The 17,159-nt window shown below is 40.3% G+C and overlaps 3 protein-coding genes across 5 annotated transcripts in view; 1 reads left to right on the plus strand and 2 right to left on the minus strand.

Moving 5' to 3' along the window:
* The window catches only part of gtpbp6 (GTP binding protein 6 (putative)), a 4,057-nt gene extending 356 nt beyond the window's left edge, over nt 1-3,701 (minus strand). The window contains exons 1-10 of the mRNA XM_077607611.1: nt 3,494-3,701; nt 3,260-3,430; nt 3,054-3,191; nt 2,909-2,979; nt 2,121-2,251; nt 1,993-2,063; nt 1,231-1,389; nt 947-1,155; nt 729-877; nt 1-72 (exon numbers count right to left, since the gene is read on the minus strand). The exon at nt 1-72 is cut by the window's left edge and continues 93 nt beyond it. Coding sequence (XP_077463737.1) covers nt 1-72; nt 729-877; nt 947-1,155; nt 1,231-1,389; nt 1,993-2,063; nt 2,121-2,251; nt 2,909-2,979; nt 3,054-3,191; nt 3,260-3,430; nt 3,494-3,701 — 1,379 coding nt within the window. The remainder of the gene's footprint in view (nt 73-728; nt 878-946; nt 1,156-1,230; nt 1,390-1,992; nt 2,064-2,120; nt 2,252-2,908; nt 2,980-3,053; nt 3,192-3,259; nt 3,431-3,493) is intronic.
* Nucleotides 3,702-5,601: 1,900 nt separating this feature from the next.
* Nucleotides 5,602-13,454, minus strand: LOC144079372 (tetratricopeptide repeat protein 39C-like). The gene is made up of 14 exons (XM_077608100.1): nt 13,111-13,454; nt 12,241-12,289; nt 12,038-12,166; nt 11,851-11,965; nt 10,571-10,931; nt 9,737-9,905; nt 9,114-9,207; nt 8,020-8,127; nt 7,833-7,942; nt 7,644-7,767; nt 7,456-7,553; nt 7,210-7,314; nt 6,117-6,155; nt 5,602-6,044 (listed from the first exon to the last, which is right to left on the minus strand). The coding sequence occupies exons 1-14, from the start codon at nt 13,257-13,259 to the stop codon at nt 5,955-5,957; spliced, it is 1,740 nt and encodes a 579-aa protein (XP_077464226.1). The 5' UTR covers nt 13,260-13,454; the 3' UTR covers nt 5,602-5,954.
* An 849-nt stretch (nt 13,455-14,303) lies between these two features.
* LOC144078894 (alanine--glyoxylate aminotransferase-like) lies at nt 14,304-17,080 on the plus strand. 3 transcript variants are annotated; one of them, XM_077607343.1, is made up of 11 exons: nt 14,304-14,547; nt 14,626-14,818; nt 14,906-14,970; nt 15,038-15,138; nt 15,205-15,275; nt 15,370-15,454; nt 15,541-15,639; nt 16,336-16,405; nt 16,476-16,571; nt 16,633-16,764; nt 16,837-17,080. In XM_077607343.1, the coding sequence occupies exons 1-11, from the start codon at nt 14,389-14,391 to the stop codon at nt 16,942-16,944; spliced, it is 1,179 nt and encodes a 392-aa protein (XP_077463469.1). In that variant the 5' UTR covers nt 14,304-14,388; the 3' UTR covers nt 16,945-17,080. The 3 variants fall into 3 exon arrangements, with proteins under 3 accessions (XP_077463469.1, XP_077463471.1, XP_077463470.1); XM_077607344.1 differs by having other exon boundaries at nt 14,306-14,547; nt 16,633-16,761; XM_077607345.1 differs by lacking the exon at nt 15,541-15,639.
* The last annotated feature ends 79 nt before the right edge of the window (nt 17,081-17,159 follow it).

Here is a 17,159-nt window from a genome sequence, read left to right on the forward strand (position 1 = left end):
TCCAGGCCGTGGCCGTTCAGCGCCGAGACGGCCACCGCGTCAGCCACCACGTCGGCTTCCGTCAGGACGTAGCTGTGGAAAATGGCGGCCGAAAGAACCAATGTCAGTCACGCACTCAAAAAAACTGAATTGGTGGCCAGCCAATCACAGGGCAGAACGACACATATAACCAATCAGTCATAGCTAGGGGCAATTTAGAGTGTCCAATCAGCCTAGCATGCATGTTTTTGGAATGTGGGAGGAAAGTGGAGTACCCCGAGAAAACCCACGCAGAACATGCAAACTCCACACAGGTGGAGCGACCTGGATTTGAACCCAGAACCCCAAACTGTGAGGCCGACCTGCTAACCACTCAGAAAAAAAAATGTGTTTTTGGAATGTGGGAGAAAAGCGGAGTACCCCGAGAAAACCCACGCAGAACATGCAAACTCCACACAGGTGGAGCGACCTGGATTTGAACCCAGAACCCCAAACTGTGAGGCCGACGCGCTAACTACTCAGAAAAAAATTGTGTTTTTGGAATGTGGGAGGAAAGCGGAGTACCCCGAGAAAACCCACGCAGAACATGCAAACTCCACACAGGTGGAGTGACCTGGATTTGAACCCAGAACCCCAAGCTGTGAGGCTGACCTGCTAACCATTCAGAAAAAAATGAAAAATGTCCAATTCCTATGTAAAAAACAACTTCCTATCAGATTAAATGAAAACCAAAATGGCGGCCCGCCTACTTTTCGACGAGGTCGATCTTGTTGTGGACTTCAATCATGGACCCGAGCAGCGCTTCGGGAACTCGCAGGTTCCTCAAAACCTTCATCACGTTGGCCTTCTGATTGACATTCTCCGGGTGACTCACGTCTCGCACGTGGAGCAAGACGTCCTGGCGAGCGAGCGGAGTGGGCGGGCCTTAGGTCAATGGTCGCCTGCGGTTAGCCGTCGACCTCCTCACCGAGTGCTTGATGTCGTCCAGCGTGGCGGCGAAGGACTCCACCAGCTGATGCGGCAGCTGCGACAGGAAGCCCACCGTGTCCACGTAGAGGACGGCCAGGCGTCCGGGTAGGACGCCGCCGTGCACCGTCACGTCCAGCGTGGCGAAGAGCTTGTCTCGGGGGCGGAGCCCCGCGTCGCCCGTCAGCGCTTTGATCAGCGTGGTTTTGCCTGCAAAGGGAAAATGTACAGTCGACTGGGATAGGCTCCGGCACCCTCAACGACCCTGGCGAGGCTCCTCCTGACCACAGTTGGTGTATCCCAGCACGGAGACGAGCGGGAAGTCTTTATGCTTGCGGCGAGAGCGAAGCATCTGGCGCTTCCTGCCGAGCTTGTCCAACGCCGAGCGGATCTTGAGCTCGCGTTCCCTCAGCAGCCGCTGCCGGACCTCCAGCTGCGTCTCGCCTGCGGACAAACAAAAACATCTCACATCACCATATGAAACATTCAGTATTTTCCACCTTTATCTGCATAAGTAGACCTTTTGAGCAATACACATTTCTGCCACTGGAGGGCACTGTTGGGAATTTACGCGCCATTGTCAAAGATGGTATTTCGGAGCGGTAAAAGATTTTTTTTCCATTTTGTGAGCCTTTTTCCTGGTGACGCGTACAAAAATAAAGCTCAATATGATCTAATGTGTTTCAAATTGTTTCCTTTTTTTAATCGTTAATTTTTGCAAAGAAACAACAACGAATCAACGATGACTCACGTTTCCGTTTTAGCTAACGCTGCTTTTAGCGACCGACATGTCGTTGAAAAGGAAGTGAGTGCTGTACTTTCAAAATAATGGAATGCTTTTTGCAATATTTGAATTGTGTTTTATGAAAATTGCTGGAAAAGAAACAATTATTTTGTGGTTTTAATATAAAATGCGTAAGTAGTAGTTTGGTAAATACTAGTGGAAGTTTGGTCGTATTTGTCTCCTGTGAATAATTAATTAATCTGGTGTTATCTGGAGGTGGGAAGGGGTCACATGACCCAATCCGCGTTCGCCACAAGGTTCACCTGAGCCGCCGATGTACCGGCTACCGCCGCCCTGCTGGTCCAAGTTGAGGATTTCGTTCTTTAGACGTGACCTGGCGAGAAAAATTGAGGCTTTGGTGGCCATTTTGTGGCAGTTTCATTACCATTACCTGAGCAGAGGGATTTCAGCCAGCGAGATTTGCAACTTGGCTTCTTTGGTTTTGGCGTTGGAGCGGAAAATGTGCAAAACCAGCGTGTAGCGGTCCAACACCTTCACCCCCCAGGCCTCCTCAAACTCCCTCTGAAGAACAACACATACAAAATGATTTAAATTTGAATCTTGGACTATTTGAATAGTTACAATGTCTTTTTTTTTCCATTTATTTTTGGGAAAGTTATTAATTGTAGACAACCGTTATTCAAAATGGTAAAAAAAAATTATTTTTAATTAACAGTGAATGCAATTCACAAACTAATAAAATAAAAGCATATATAAATGGTTATTTGACTTTTTATTTCTTTAAAATGTACATGCAATTCAATTCAACTATTATTGGATCAAATGAAAAACATTAAATAGACGTGTTTGAAAATCTCGCAAAACAAGTCAACCATTTATTTTTCTCTGTAAAATGGTCGCTTTATTTTGAAAAATATTCTTTATTATCTGAAGTAAGTTGATGATTCGATGAAAAAAAAACTATAAAAAGGTCAATTCAAATTGCTTGTTATTTTTACTGACAGTAACAACAAATAAATTAAATTAAAGAATCTAAAATTTTAAATAAATACACAAATTTCTTCAAGATTCGAGTAAATATTATTTTTTTAAATAGTTAACCTATGCATCCAATTATCAAATGACATAAATATTTTTTTCAAAATGAAGCTAATGATCAAATGGTGACCTCCATCCTTTAACAACCCCTCCACCCCCAAAAAACAGCACAAAAATCACCTCTGACGCCGGCGAGAGACGCTCCACGTTGACGAACACAGCCGTCACGCCCGCCGCCTGTCTGATCCTCTCTACGTGAGGATAAAGAACGCGACTCAACACCAATCTCCTCCTCTTCTCCATCCTTCACCAGCCCCATTCAAACCCGTGATCATCTGGAAGTTTCCTTTCCCAAAGATCTTCTTCTTCTCCGGTGTCTTGGTGGACACAACCAGCCGGTCCGCCACCGTCCACTTATCCAAGGTGTTGACGAGTGCCTCCGCCTCCGCCATCATCAGCTCAGCTGTCAATTTCCAACAACGAGAAGGTTTAGATCCACCCAGACGACACCTGAGTGACGTTTACGTCTACCTGTGGTCAAATATTGCTTCCTGCTCCCCCACTTGACATCGGGATGAACCACAAAGACCCGTTGTTGGTTCCCCAGATTAGCCGTGGTGGGCTGCATCTCCTGGAAGAGCTCTTCAACTTCTTCATCCTCCATCCAATCTTCTTCCCCATCATCTTCGTCCTGAGTGAAGCCTGAAAAGTTACATAAATTCCATCAAATATGTCCAGTATTCAGACCAGGACGAGTACTTTTACCACCTTTGTTTACGGTGAAGTCGTCTGAGTGTCTCGAGGTGAAGCCAGAGAGGCCAAAAGCTCTCCTGCAATGCGGGACGAGGTCACCTCCACGCCGGGGGAGGAAGCTTATCCACGGCCGGGTAAGTGAAGCTGCTGCCCGGTTGTTGAGTGTGCAGGCTCGGTGGATAAACGACGACCATGTGGAGAGATTTCTCACGGTTGCCATGTTGGGCAAAGGGACCGCTTGTTCGTGTCATTTAAAATAACTTCATTTTATGCAGTTAAAGCGTAGTTATATTATAATAATCCCTGAAATTATGTTAGCATTAGACTGCTCTTGCTAGCTACTATGATATTGTAATGTTTTTCCAATGCAGCATTGTTTTGACTTCATACTAATTTTTATGCCCCAAATTTAGTCTTGCAAGCTAAAGTTTTCATCACCAGAAAGCTACGATATGTGCAAAATCACAAATAAATGGTTAAAAACTGCCGTTGACTTAGAAATGTATGTTGGTAAAATCATTTTTAAGACATATTTTGAGAATGTTTTAACCCTATAACTACGGTGAATGTTCCTGCAAGATCAAATTACGGGAAAACTGCTAACATTGATGTGTTCGTCTGAAGTCACTTTCGGGATTTTTTTAATTAAATTACATTATTATTTTTACATTAAAACAAGCCAGCAAGGATGGTATTAAATAATATAGAAAGGGTTTGAGTTAATTAAATCCAATCAAAATAAAATAAACAACGGTCCATTCACATTTTCCCCGTAGTATTTTCTGCGTCACTTCCGGTGTGGATTCCGTATCTAAAGTGGCGACACTGCTCCCTGTGGAGGAATGAGTAATAGCAACTTAACTTCTGGCTACGTATATTTTGTTTCGTTAATATTATTTTTGGCTTATTTTATCCAATCATTTTGTAAAAAGAGAGCAGCCATTGTCTGGATTGAGGAGAAAAGAGTTTATTGTAGAGTTAAGTGACATTTGAACATAAATGAAGCTCTTGCGTTACTACACACGAATCACTCGCATAAAGGTGAAAAGAATGAACACTTTTTTTTTTTTACATTTTTCCTTGATTAGCCTCACTAAAATGTCTTCATTCACTTCAATACTGAAGTAGACACACACTTCAGGATGACATTTGGTGCAAACAATTGGAAAAGGTCACCATCGGCACACAAAGCAACAATTAAAACATAAAAAAGAGATAATTTAGCAGCACCTTTCAATTAGAATTTTCGGATTAGGACGCGCGGGTACGTTTAAAAGTACCTGCTTTGCGATTGCATAGAGCACAAACTCAAATAAAACAGATTTATGAGTCAAACTTGATTGAATTAAAGTTCATGGCAGGAAAGACTTTGGCTTAATTTAGATGACGTCTTAGGTTTATTTTTATTTTCAACATGATAGTCTTTGCTAGACTAGGCCACAATAGGGTTAAAAAAAGTAAATATTCTAATACATTTTGAGCATTGTCCAGGGATACTTAATTTTTAATTAAATAACATAACAATTGTAAGTTGAAAATCAAACTTATTGGAACAATATATTAAATAATGGTGATGAACGACATTTCTGTTGTTGACAAACATGGGCGGATATTTTAAATATACGTTAGATTAGCATATTTGATGGAGTTTATGTAACAAATTTCATGAGTTTAACAAAAATGGATCTGGAAAACGGAGAAGAAACTACTTTTTCTGTCTAAAAATGGTACATAAAGTTAAGATAAATGACTTTTTTTTTACTGGATACCGCAATGATTGTGATTGGTCAAAGCCTCCAAAGTGAGCGAAATGCGTTTTGATATCAACCAAAATTTTGTACATAAGTTACAAAAAAATAGCATTAATATGAAAATTTAATTTGAAAAAAAAAACGGCTAAAAAAGCAAAAATATAATAATAAAACCAAATATCGAAAATAAATTAAATATGTAACTCAATAACTATGACTCGCAAAATTAGACATCCAATTCATTTAAACAGGGAGGGCTGGTATAGTATTTATTGTAGTATATTTTTTGTAGAATTTTTCAGTTTGATTGGGATCTCTATCTTGATATTTTTAATTTTATTTATTTATTCCCTCAATACTTTTTGCACATAATGTTAAATAGAAATTTAATCAAGTGGTTAATCATTTTTTAACCATTTTAACAAATTATTTAAAAATGCCATTGGATGCAAACAACACAAGAATTTAATATTGAATTAATATAAATCAAACTAAAGGTGACGTAAATCTTTAAAAAAAAACGTGAAACCTGTGAGACATTTATCTGCGTACGCGACACTCCATATCTTAACGTCATACGCCGGGTAAAATGGGGGTGGTATTTTTATTTATTTTTCCTCCCCCACATCTTAACCATCCAAACCCGGTGGTTTTCCTTCCGAGTCCCAGTCCACGGTTTATTGGACGGTGTAAAAACGCTAACGTCACCCGTTCCTGTCGAGTCACTGAGGCACGAGTTCCTTCAGGGATGCTAACGCCGAATGGATGCGAACGTGGAGCCGGTTTTCAAAGTCGTAGCCCGTGAAATCCTCCTGCAAACATCCATCGGGGAAATTAAGACGTGACAAAGTCGGGCGAGAAAATATTTGGGTGATTATTTTTACCTTGGCTTGAAGTAGAAACGATCTTCCCTTTGCCACTGTCTAATTAGCATGCAAACAAAAATAGCATTAGAACGGATGAAGAACAGTGCTAGCTCTTCTTACAAAATGAATCAAAAGTGTTCATTAATGAACATTAGTTTAATGAATTAAGTGTTTCAACAATAACATTATGCAGTATTCCCTCGATTTTCACGGTTAATGCATTCCATAACCACCCGTATTAAGTGAATTTAACATATACATATATATATATGTGTATATGTATATATGTTAAATATTTATATATATAAATAAATATATATATATATATATATATATATGTGTGTGTATATGTATATGAATATATGTTTAAAATATATATGTGTATATATGTATATATATGTATGTGTATATGTATATGAATATATGTTGTGTATATATGTGTGTATATATGTGTATATATATGTATATATATATGTATATATATATCTGTGTATATGTATATGAATATGTTTTATATATATCTGTGTGTATATATGTATATATATATATATATATATATATATATATATATATATATATATATATATATATATATATATATATATATATATATATATGTGTATATATATGTGTATATATATACATATATACACACAGATGTATATAAAACATATATTCATATACATATACACAGATATATATATATATATATATATATATATATATATATATATATATATATATACATATATACACACATATACACACATATACACACATTTATATATATAAAACATATATTCATATATATATATATATATATACATATATACACATATATATATATACATATATACATATATATATATATATATATATATATATATATATATATATATATATATTTTAAACATATATTCATATACATATACACATATATATATATTTATATTTATTTATATATGTATATATATATATATTTAACATATCTACATATACATACATATATATATATATATATATATATATATATATATATATATATATATATATATATATATATATATATATATATATATATATATATATATATATATAAGACTAAACTGACCTCTGGCTTAGCGAGCAACACACAGCCCAACTCGTAGACGGCGTAGGGCTGAACGTAGGAATTGGTCTGGCGTCCGTACTCGTCTCTCGCCGCCATCTGGAAGGACTGAACAAAAGCCGTCTTAGAACCTGCAAACTCAACACCGTGAGGACCCACCCAGAATTGACGAACCCTCGACCCCAGAACTGCGATGCCGACGCGCTAAAGGTTAAAGGTTAAAGGTCATTTTTCCAGTTCTTAAGTTACCTGCACGGCGTCTCGGGTGTTGCCGTGACACTTGTGGACGGCGCCCGACAGAAGATGCTTGAGCCCGCGGCACGACGTCTCATCCAGACGCTGCAAGACTGAAACAACAAGGTGTTGATCAAAAAATAAATACGTACATCAAAAATCCTCCTCCAAACGTCGTAACGGTGACGGCTCCGGTTTCGTACCTTGGTTCATCACCTGCAACTTAGTGGAGGAGCAGTTGGGAAGCGCTTTCCACAGGTACAAGACCTCAATCACCCCCATGATGCAAACCTCTCGACTGGGCGGGATTTTCCTCAAACGCTCGGCCTGCGTGACCACAAAACCAAAATCCAACGGCGACTCAAGACGTGACAAGTCCACTAAAAACCGACCCGTTTGACTGCAAACTGCTCAATCTGGTTGTTCTTCCTCTTGAACAGCTTCTGCACGTCTTTAAAGACCCCGCGGGCACCGTCCAGGTCCCCTGAAGCCCCCTGACACACTTAAGAACAACCACACGCCATTCAAACGAACCCTCGGCGCTAGCACGCTAACGCTAACAGGCGGGCGGCGTCAAACCTCCGGTCAAGTAGGCGTAATAACACTGCGACCATCTGGACTCGTTCTTCAGCCTTTCGAAGGACTGGTGGGCGTCTTCGAAGTTCATCTCGATCATGCTGCACCAACCTGGCGAGAACATACCTGGCAACCTTAGCCAATTGCTCCCCTTATTAATGATTGCAATCCCCCTTATTAAGCGATTAAAAAAAAAACTGTACAAATGCAACGCGGCACATATTTACTCACATAAGGCGCACTTAAAAGTCTAAAATTTTCTCAAAAGTGGACGGGGTGCCCAATCAGTATGCACTAAATTCAAGATCCTGTAGATGTCACTGTATGACGCTAACAGCTTGACTGTCTGGGTACATTGCTTGCTAGCACGCTATATTTATATAGTAAAAATCATCATCATCACGCATGGTCAACGCATGACAACATTAGCAATCGACGATGACGTTTTCGTCTGTTAGCGGTGACCGAGACGATCCGGATTAGAGCCAAAATGGCTAAAACGAGATCAGTTTTACAAAAAAAACACATAAAAAAATCCCGTACAAAATAAACATACTTTTTGTAAAATATTTTCTTCCCGTACAAAAGTTATTATACGGCGTACACCAGGGGTGTCAGACTTGGGTTGGTTCGCAGGTCTCTTTAACGTCAACTTGATTTCACGTGGGCCGGACCATTTTAGATATAATATTTAGATTATTATTTTTATAAAAGGATTAAAAGCCCTGAATATTCAGTGTTTTTATAGATCTAAAACAATGTTTATTTTAGCTTTTTTTAATATAGTTTTAGATTTTACAAAATGATTTTTGAACTCAAAAGACAGAAAAAATGGATTAAAAAGTGACAATTATTGGGGGAAAATCAGGAAATGTAATATACATCTATACTCATCATTTTAATTTGATACTAAAACAGAAAGTCGGCACTCATGATTGACTTACCCGGGCCACACAAAATGATGCGGCGGGCCAGATTTGGCCCCCGGGCCGCCACTTTGACACGTGGCGTACACAATTTGAAATGATCAAAACACATGAAATATGGGAAAAACCTATAAGTTGACAGGTATGCGAGACGAACCAATGGAATCGTACCGATCTCGTAGAGGCACACGTGCTGGAGCTCTCGTTGGTCGGAAGCCAGTTCCAGCGCATCGTTGAAGCAAGCCAACGCGCTGTTGATTTGACACTGGAGACACGCAAACAACATCACTTGCTAGCTAGCTAGCTTCTTCCTTCAATTCGGTAGCGACCAAACGACATTTTTTTTCTCCATTTTCCGAACCATTTTATCCTCTCTAGGGTCGTGGGGGTGCTGGAGCCTATCTCAACTGACTTCAGGCCACCCTGAACCGGTGGCTAGCCAATCACAGGACACTTGGAGACGGACAGCCAATCACAGGACACTTGGAGACGGACAGCCAATCACAGGACACTTGGAGACGGACAACCAATCATAGCTAGGGGAAATTTAGAGTGTCCAATCAGCCTAGGATGCATGTTTTTGGAATGTGGTAGGAAACCGGAGTACCCGGAGAAAACCCACGCAGGCCCGGGGAGAACATGCAAACTCCACACAGGTGGAGTGACCTGGATTTGAACCCAGGGATAGGTTACAGCACCCCCCGCGAACCCTGTGAGGATAAGTGGTTTGGAAAATAAAGGCATGAACATAGCCTAGCCACTTAGCCAATGATTTTGCTTGATGGAAGCCCTACCTCCAACCTGTGAACACGCCCCTTGAAGAAGATAAAGAGGGAGGAGTTTGGGTAGACCAGCGACTTCCTGTGTAGGATCTCTTTGGCCTCCGTCAGACCGGCGTGAGAGTCGCACCCGTCCAGCGCGAAAAACGGCAGCACTACCGTGTGATACCACAAGAGGGCCAATCTGCAAAATGCCGTAAAACACGTAAGAAGAACAAAATGCTAACCCGCAGACTCGCTAGCTAGCGCAGGAGGTCGGGAACCAGAAACAATTCTTATTTTTAAAAATGATTCCAGAATTTAAAAGTCAAAATATATAAAAATGTGTGCTTTTTTAAAATAAAATGTCTTGGAATTCTTTTAACATTGCGACGCTAATGCTAATCAATGAGAATATGTGTGCAGAAGCGGCTAATGAGAAAAAATATGATTTTAAAAGGCACTAGATATAGTAGTGTCGACGCCACAGTGGCAACGTGAAGCTCCTATTGGTGCATTTGGGACTCTGGGCTCTCATTAGCGGTTTCCATATTTTAGCTCACAGGTTAGCGTATGTCACGTATTGTTATGGTTTTGTGTGTGTGCTTTTCGTCTCTTGTGTCCCTCCAGGCTTCTCTTCCTCTTGTAATCCACTGCGTATGATTGATAATCAGCCCTCGTCTGTCTATTTAAACCCTGTGTGTTTGTTCGTCTTTCTTCTTGACTGCACTTGGGTCCTACACTACGTTCTACGCTCAACCCCACGCTAAAGCTAACAGCGTAAAGCCACATTCACCCATCAAAAGAGCCACGTATGGCTCCCGGGCCATAGGTTCCCTACCCCTGAGCTAACGTAGGCGGCGCACTCACGTCGCTAGCGGCGCCTTCATGTCTTTGCTCTCGCTAGCGTAGGCCAGAGCCGCCAGGCCTTGGAGCCGGTCGCCGGGAAAACCCAACAGGTTGATGATCTTGAGAAGGTGCGGGGGAACCATGGAGATGCACAGGTGGAACAAGCCATAGCCGAAGCTAACCGAGCCCTTCAGGCGGTCCAGGGCCTCGGGCGTCACGCCGCTCTCTGCCTCGTTGTGGTTGGCGTTGTCCGGCGCGCCATCGGGCGGGCCGTTCTCCGTTTCGTCCGGCTGGCAGGAGGCTTGGAGCTGGCTGATGTCGCTGTGACATTTGTTGTACATTTTCCATGCCTTGCGCAGGATCCAGCCGCCTTTGATGTACGCTATCCGGAAAACAGTATTTCCAAATATATCAAAACCGAAAAAGCTAGCTGGCTAAAAAAGAGAAAATGGAAAATAGCTAGCACGAAGAGGGCTTTAAGAAAATTGATGCGGCGATATATCGCAATATTATATTGCATGATTCACGTACTGATTCGAAATCTGTCTGAATCGATCGTTACAATTGTGTTTTTGGGTGGAAATAACAAATAGCTGGCTACACTTTCATATTTAAAATCCTGAATTTATTATTGATTTATATTATTTATTTATTTATTAGTATTTATCAGTTTGTTTGTTTGATCTTGTTATTTGTGCACTTTCCTACTTATTTATGTTGTGATTACTTTTTATGTGGACTTATCAAATAAATAAATCAATCAATTTATGAATTATTTCTTATTTATTGATTATTTATTTATCTGTCTGTTGTGCACTTGATGGTGAAAGCTTTAAATCTTATTATACTTTTATAATGAATGCATCTCGTACAAAGTACAATATACAAAGTATGTAAATGTATTTATGTCCAATGTCAATAAAGTTTTCAATTAAAAAAGGATTCAATACAATTGAGTTAAAGCAGGTTTTGACGAAAGCTAGTTTGCAGATCTTCACAAAAATATATATATAATTATACAATATCATACGTTGTTCAATTTTTACATTAAAAATGAATTGATATAAATCTACCTTTAGGTCCATTTTGATGATTTTTTTCCCAAAATGATCTAGAATAATCCTAGTATTGTTATAAATACACTAGCTAGCTAGCTAGCTAGCACTACCTCTCTTATTGTTGATTTTGGGACATTTTAAGATTCCTTTTTCACACATTCTGATTCTCAGATCGGACCTCATAGCGACCCACTTGCGGCTTGCGAGCCGCACCCTTTGACGGCTCTTTTTTTTTTAGCTAACCTGCCAGTTCCTGCTTGACAAAGGAAAGCACGGCCAAGTAAACCTGGCAGTCGGCCACGATAATCTGCCTCTGGAGACGATCCACCACCACCACGCCAGACCGCTGAGAGTCCATCTGTACGCACGGTAAAGACGGTAAACCAAAAAACTCATTGGCCGCCATCGACGCATCCCGACGTCAACTGACGCTCTTCTTGATCTTGTTCCTGATGGTCTCCAGGACCCCGACGCTGTCGCTCTCGCACAGCTTCTCGGTGGTCTTCAGGTCGTCGCAAGCCATCTGCATTTTTTCCTCCTCGAAGGTCATCATGGCGTTCTGGAAGACAAAAAAAACACGCCGCGGTCGAAATTGCTCATGTTTTGTTGTTTTGAATTCAGTTGTTTACTCACCAAGAAGCTAACAAAACTAGCCCCGAAGCTCATTAGCGGACTGTGGCTCCTGCAAAAGGAACATTTGTCAATGCATTTGTAAAAATAACGATATAATTTTCAATTTTTTTAACTCCTTGGACGCCATTGGCGACAAAAGATGTCCAATCCATTTTGTAAAAATAGATTGCCATCAATGAGTATGAATAAGCTAATATTCTACACAATATATTTAACAGGAAAGACAACATCTAATCATGTAAATTTCTTTCTGATGGGTAATAAACTATAAAAAGAGAATACCGTACTTTAGCCAATCAAATGTGAGTATAAGAGAATGTTATTTATTGAATTAAATGTTTTTATTGACATTATAGATTAAATTAAACAAGTAGAATGAGATTTAAAGCCTCACCACAAAGTGCACAATACCAACAACAACAAACAGACAAATAAATAATCAATTAATAATAACAACAAATAATCTATAAATATGTCATAAATAAAAAAGTAGTCTAGATAACAAGTAGTCAACAAGATAAATAACTAGGGCACAAATAACAACAACAAACAGACAAATGAATTAATTAATAATAACAACAAATAATCTATAAATAAGTAATAAATAAATAAATGTCTAGATAACAAGTAGTCAACAAGATAAATAAATATGGCACAAATAACAACAAACGATAAAGATAAAGAATTTAAAATAAATAAATAAGTATACTATAATAAGTCTTGTCTTTAAATACGATCCCCCTTAAAATCAGAGGATGCTATTCCAGATGTGACGTCATGCAGTCGAACTCACCTTTTTTCCAGTTCAGCCAATCCATTAACGCGCAAACTCACGGGCACGTAAACGTGTGGCGGGCGCGTGCACGTTACCTGTATCTCTTGAAAAGCTCATCGCTTTCCTTGAAGCCGTTGTTGAGTAACATGTTGATGCCTTGCAGCGCCATCTCGGCGTCATCGATGTGCTCGGCCTTCTCCTCCACCTGCTGCTGATGCTGCTTCTGCTGGTCTGGGCCCGCCATTGTGGCTCCAACGAAGATGATGGTGATGATGATGATGATGATGATCGTGCACAGTCGTGAAAAAAACAGCCGCCTTTTTTACGTTTACGCTCTTATTCCATTCTTTATTTCCTTCAAGGCATCCATCCACCCATCGCTATCACCGGCTCGTCCTCCCCAGTCGTGCAGCATCCGGTGCATTACGTAACCAAAACATCCACGTGACGAGACGAGCCCTGCGTCGTGACGTCACAGAGAAGGGGCGGAATGTTACCGAAATGATATTAAAATGTTAAACAAGCTAATTTTATTTTTAAAACATTTTTATACTTAAGTTTAATCATATAGTTGCAACCTAATTATGAAACAAGGATGATTCGTGGTGAAATTAGTTGGTTAAAAAAATATTAATTATATATTCATTAAATTAAACAAAATCAAACACGCTTGATTTGGATTGATTATACAGTCAATATTTAATTTTTAAAAATAATATATTGTAACGTTATTAATATGTTTTACACTTTACATACTGGGATTGATAAGTGATTTTAACTTTATTGATATGTACCGCAACACGGAAGTACGTGATAAAACTACGAACGAAAACTAACAACAATAAGATTTTTTTTACAGCTGCAACCTATTTTTTACGAAAGAAAAACAAAACATATGAAATAGTCTCCCCTTTTTCACTATAAGTAAAATTCACTGCAAGTGTCTTTTAAGAATTAAATAAAAGTTATGTTTATTAAAATGCTTCTTTTTCATTTGAACCAGGAACACATTTTTTGTACGAATATATTGATGACAAGTCAAATACAAAATAAGACGCTGATATCTAGCCATTTATTTATTTTATTAATAACCAAATATATTAAATTCAAATTATCACCATATAGTATTTGTTTATTTTCTTCATTATACAGTATTTTTGTATCCAACTACTAGCAAACCAAGAATAGATAAAGATTTCTAATTAATCACCAGATATTTACAACTTGATTAAAAGTTTGAGTAAAAACAAAAAGGAAGTGCAGAGTCATCTGTTAATTATTAGCAGGAACGAGCAAGGGGTCGAAATGTAAATAAAAAACTAGGAAAACCCCAAAAGCTTTGCAGTTTCAACGGTAAACTGACGGCTCTCAAGATGTCCTCTTTGATAGTCCCGGTACCGGGAAATCTGAGGACCCCCCTGAGGGTCCCTCAACGCCACATGTTTGGACCGGGACCGTCCAACGTTCCGCCCCGCATCTTGCAAGCCGGAGCCAATCCCGTCATCGGACACATGCATCCGGAGACTTTTCAGGTACCCCAATCATGTCCGTAAATCCAGGTTCAGTCTAACGTTCTGGTATTGAGATCCGACATTGAGATCGTTGTAAAGGTAATGGCTGACATCCGGAGTGGAATCCAGTACCTGTTCCAGACCCGAAACCAGGTGACCTTTGCGGTGAGCGGCACGGGCCACGCCGCCATGGAGTGTGCCGTTTTTAATTCCGTGGAAGCTGGCGACCACATCCTGGTAGCAGTCAACGGCATCTGGGGAGAGCGTCTCGCCGACATGGCGCAACGGATAGGTCGAAGGATAGCAATTCCATAGTTAATTTTTGAGAACCGATTGACCGAGTTGACCCCTAACCCTTTCCTTGTTTTAACCTGAACAGGCGCAAAGGTGAAGACCATAGTGACCGTCCCCGGTGGATTCTTTACCAATGCCCAAATTGAAGAGGTAAACAATCACTCCCTAGAACGGGTGCGTAACGGCAATTTACCAATTTACCGACCTGCCGCGCCAGGCGTTATCTGAACACAGGCCGGCGCTATTTTTCCTGGCACACGGCGAGTCGTCCACCGGGGTCCTCCACCCGTTGGACGGAATCGGACAACTGTGTCACAAGTGAGAATCATGGGAGTTAAATCAGCAATGTAAGCGATAGTGATGGTTAATTTGCAACTTCAATAGATATGACTGTTTATTCTTGGTGGATGCTGTGGCTTCAATGGGCGGAGCTCCAGTGTACATGGACCAGCAAGGTTTTCCAACCAATTAACAAATTGATTTTTGCCCAGAAATCAAAATTTGTGTAGGTTTATAAACACGTTTTTATCGATCTGTCGCCATGTTTAGAAATCGACATCCTGTACACGGGTTCTCAGAAGGTCCTGAACGCCCCCCCTGGAACTGCACCCATCTCCTTTAGTGACCGGGCTTGGTAAGTACAAGACCCCTGAAAGTCTACACTCACATTTTGGGTAAAAAATATCAACGATGCGTGTTTACCAGCAATATCGTCCACAGTCGTAAAATATTCAACCGCAAAACGAAGCCTGTCTCCTTCTTATTGGATCTGTCCTGGCTGTCCAACTACTGGGGATGTGACGGCAAAGCTACGCGAATGTAAGAATGCTGTCAAAAATTAAGTTTGATTTATTTAATAAAGGGGCAGCAGATGTAAATGAACATTTTTTTACCTAGGTCTACAATGTCTTGTGTGTCTTATGTCTGTCTTGCTACTGCAACCAACAAATTTCCCGAATACGGGATGAAATAAAGTTCTAACCTAACCTAATATTCATATTCATGTTAATAAACATATTATGTAAATATGTAAAACTGTAGCCAAGGGCTAATTTCCATCTCGAGTCCCTTATGCACTTTGAAGGTAAACGAGGACGCATATACACAATCACACACACATAGTAAGGTTGTAGACAGCGTTGTGATGGCATTTTTGTTGGTCTAACAGCCAGGCTTTATGATGATTGGCCAAGAGGGTCAGAGATGGGAGTTGACGTATGCTAATTGCTATTGAGTTCCAGGTATGTGAGGCACATGCTTTGGCTAAATGGGAACTACACAGTCACCTCTAGAGCCAGCTATTGTTGACTTGTTGGGATTTTTTGGTACAGAATCTTGCAGTGGAGGAGGAGCTTAGTGTTGGAAGATTTTGTAAACAAAGGTGGCATCAGCATATTTAACAGTATTGTCCCAGTTTAGCCATTTGTGTGTTGTGTATTGAAATTCTTGGACTACATTGATTGCTTTACATTGAACAAAAACATTGGGGTCACTGTTCAACCTGTTGTTTTTCAGGTATCACCACACCGGACCCGTATCGGCTTTCTACTCCCTCAGGGAAAGCTTAGCCGTCCTAGTGGAGGAGGTCGGTGACCAGTAAGGATTTTATTGGCTGCAAACGCTGAATTCTAACTAAATGGCTCCTTCCACGACAGGGTTTGGAACATTCCTGGGAGAGACATCGGAAGGTGACCGAGTATTTCCATGCCGGTCTTCAGCGTATGGGACTTCAACTCTTTGTGGAGGATAAGGTGAAATGTTAATATATTTTAAATTGAGTAGACAATTTATCTGGTTGTGTTCTCCTCAAAGTCATTGAGATTACCAACGGTGACAACCATCGTGGCTCCACACGGATACGACTGGAAGGAGATCACGGCCTATGTCATGAAGACGCACAACCTGGAGATTTCAGGAGGGCTGGGACCCTCGGCCGGAAAGGTAGTTCGTAAAATACTAAGGTTCGGCGTCGCCCGATCGCTGATCTGGCGAGCTAACGTGCGCACCCCATTCCAGGTGCTTCGAGTCGGGCTGATGGGATGCAACAGCAGTATTTCCAGTGCTGACATGGTCCTGGCGGCTCTGGGGGATGCGCTCAAACACTGTCACAAGAGCAAAGTTTGACGGTTTGAGATGATTTATTTTATACCGTCCAGCTTGTATAATGAAGTAGATTTAAATGGAATGATAAAAATGTGTCAATGCTGTCTTTAACGAAACTACCAACAGATACACAAATGAAAATAAATATTAAATAATACTATTAGTAATTCATTGCATGCCATGCAGAAAGTGATTAACACTGCCCAGAGGATTGTCGGCTGCTCTCTGCCCTCACT

Source organism: Stigmatopora argus, chromosome 8, assembly GCF_051989625.1.
Source record: "Stigmatopora argus isolate UIUO_Sarg chromosome 8, RoL_Sarg_1.0, whole genome shotgun sequence".
NCBI lineage: Eukaryota > Metazoa > Chordata > Actinopteri > Syngnathiformes > Syngnathidae > Stigmatopora > Stigmatopora argus.

Coding starts and splice junctions, on each gene's coding strand:
- LOC144079372 (XM_077608100.1), bottom strand. CDS start 13,259: ATGGCGGGCCCAGACCAGCAGAAGCAGCATCAGCAGCAGGTGGAGGAG. Junction 12,167..12,240: donor CTAGTTTTGTTAGCTTCTTG/GTGAGTAAACAA, acceptor TTTGTCTTCCAG/AACGCCATGATGACCTTCGA. Junction 8,128..9,113: donor CGTGTGCCTCTACGAGATCG/GTACGATTCCAT, acceptor TGTTCTCGCCAG/GTTGGTGCAGCATGATCGAG.
- LOC144078894 (XM_077607343.1), top strand. CDS start 14,389: ATGTCCTCTTTGATAGTCCCGGTACCGGGAAATCTGAGGACCCCCCTG. Junction 15,276..15,369: donor AGTGTACATGGACCAGCAAG/GTTTTCCAACCA, acceptor CGCCATGTTTAG/AAATCGACATCCTGTACACG. Junction 16,406..16,475: donor TAGCCGTCCTAGTGGAGGAG/GTCGGTGACCAG, acceptor CTTCCACGACAG/GGTTTGGAACATTCCTGGGA.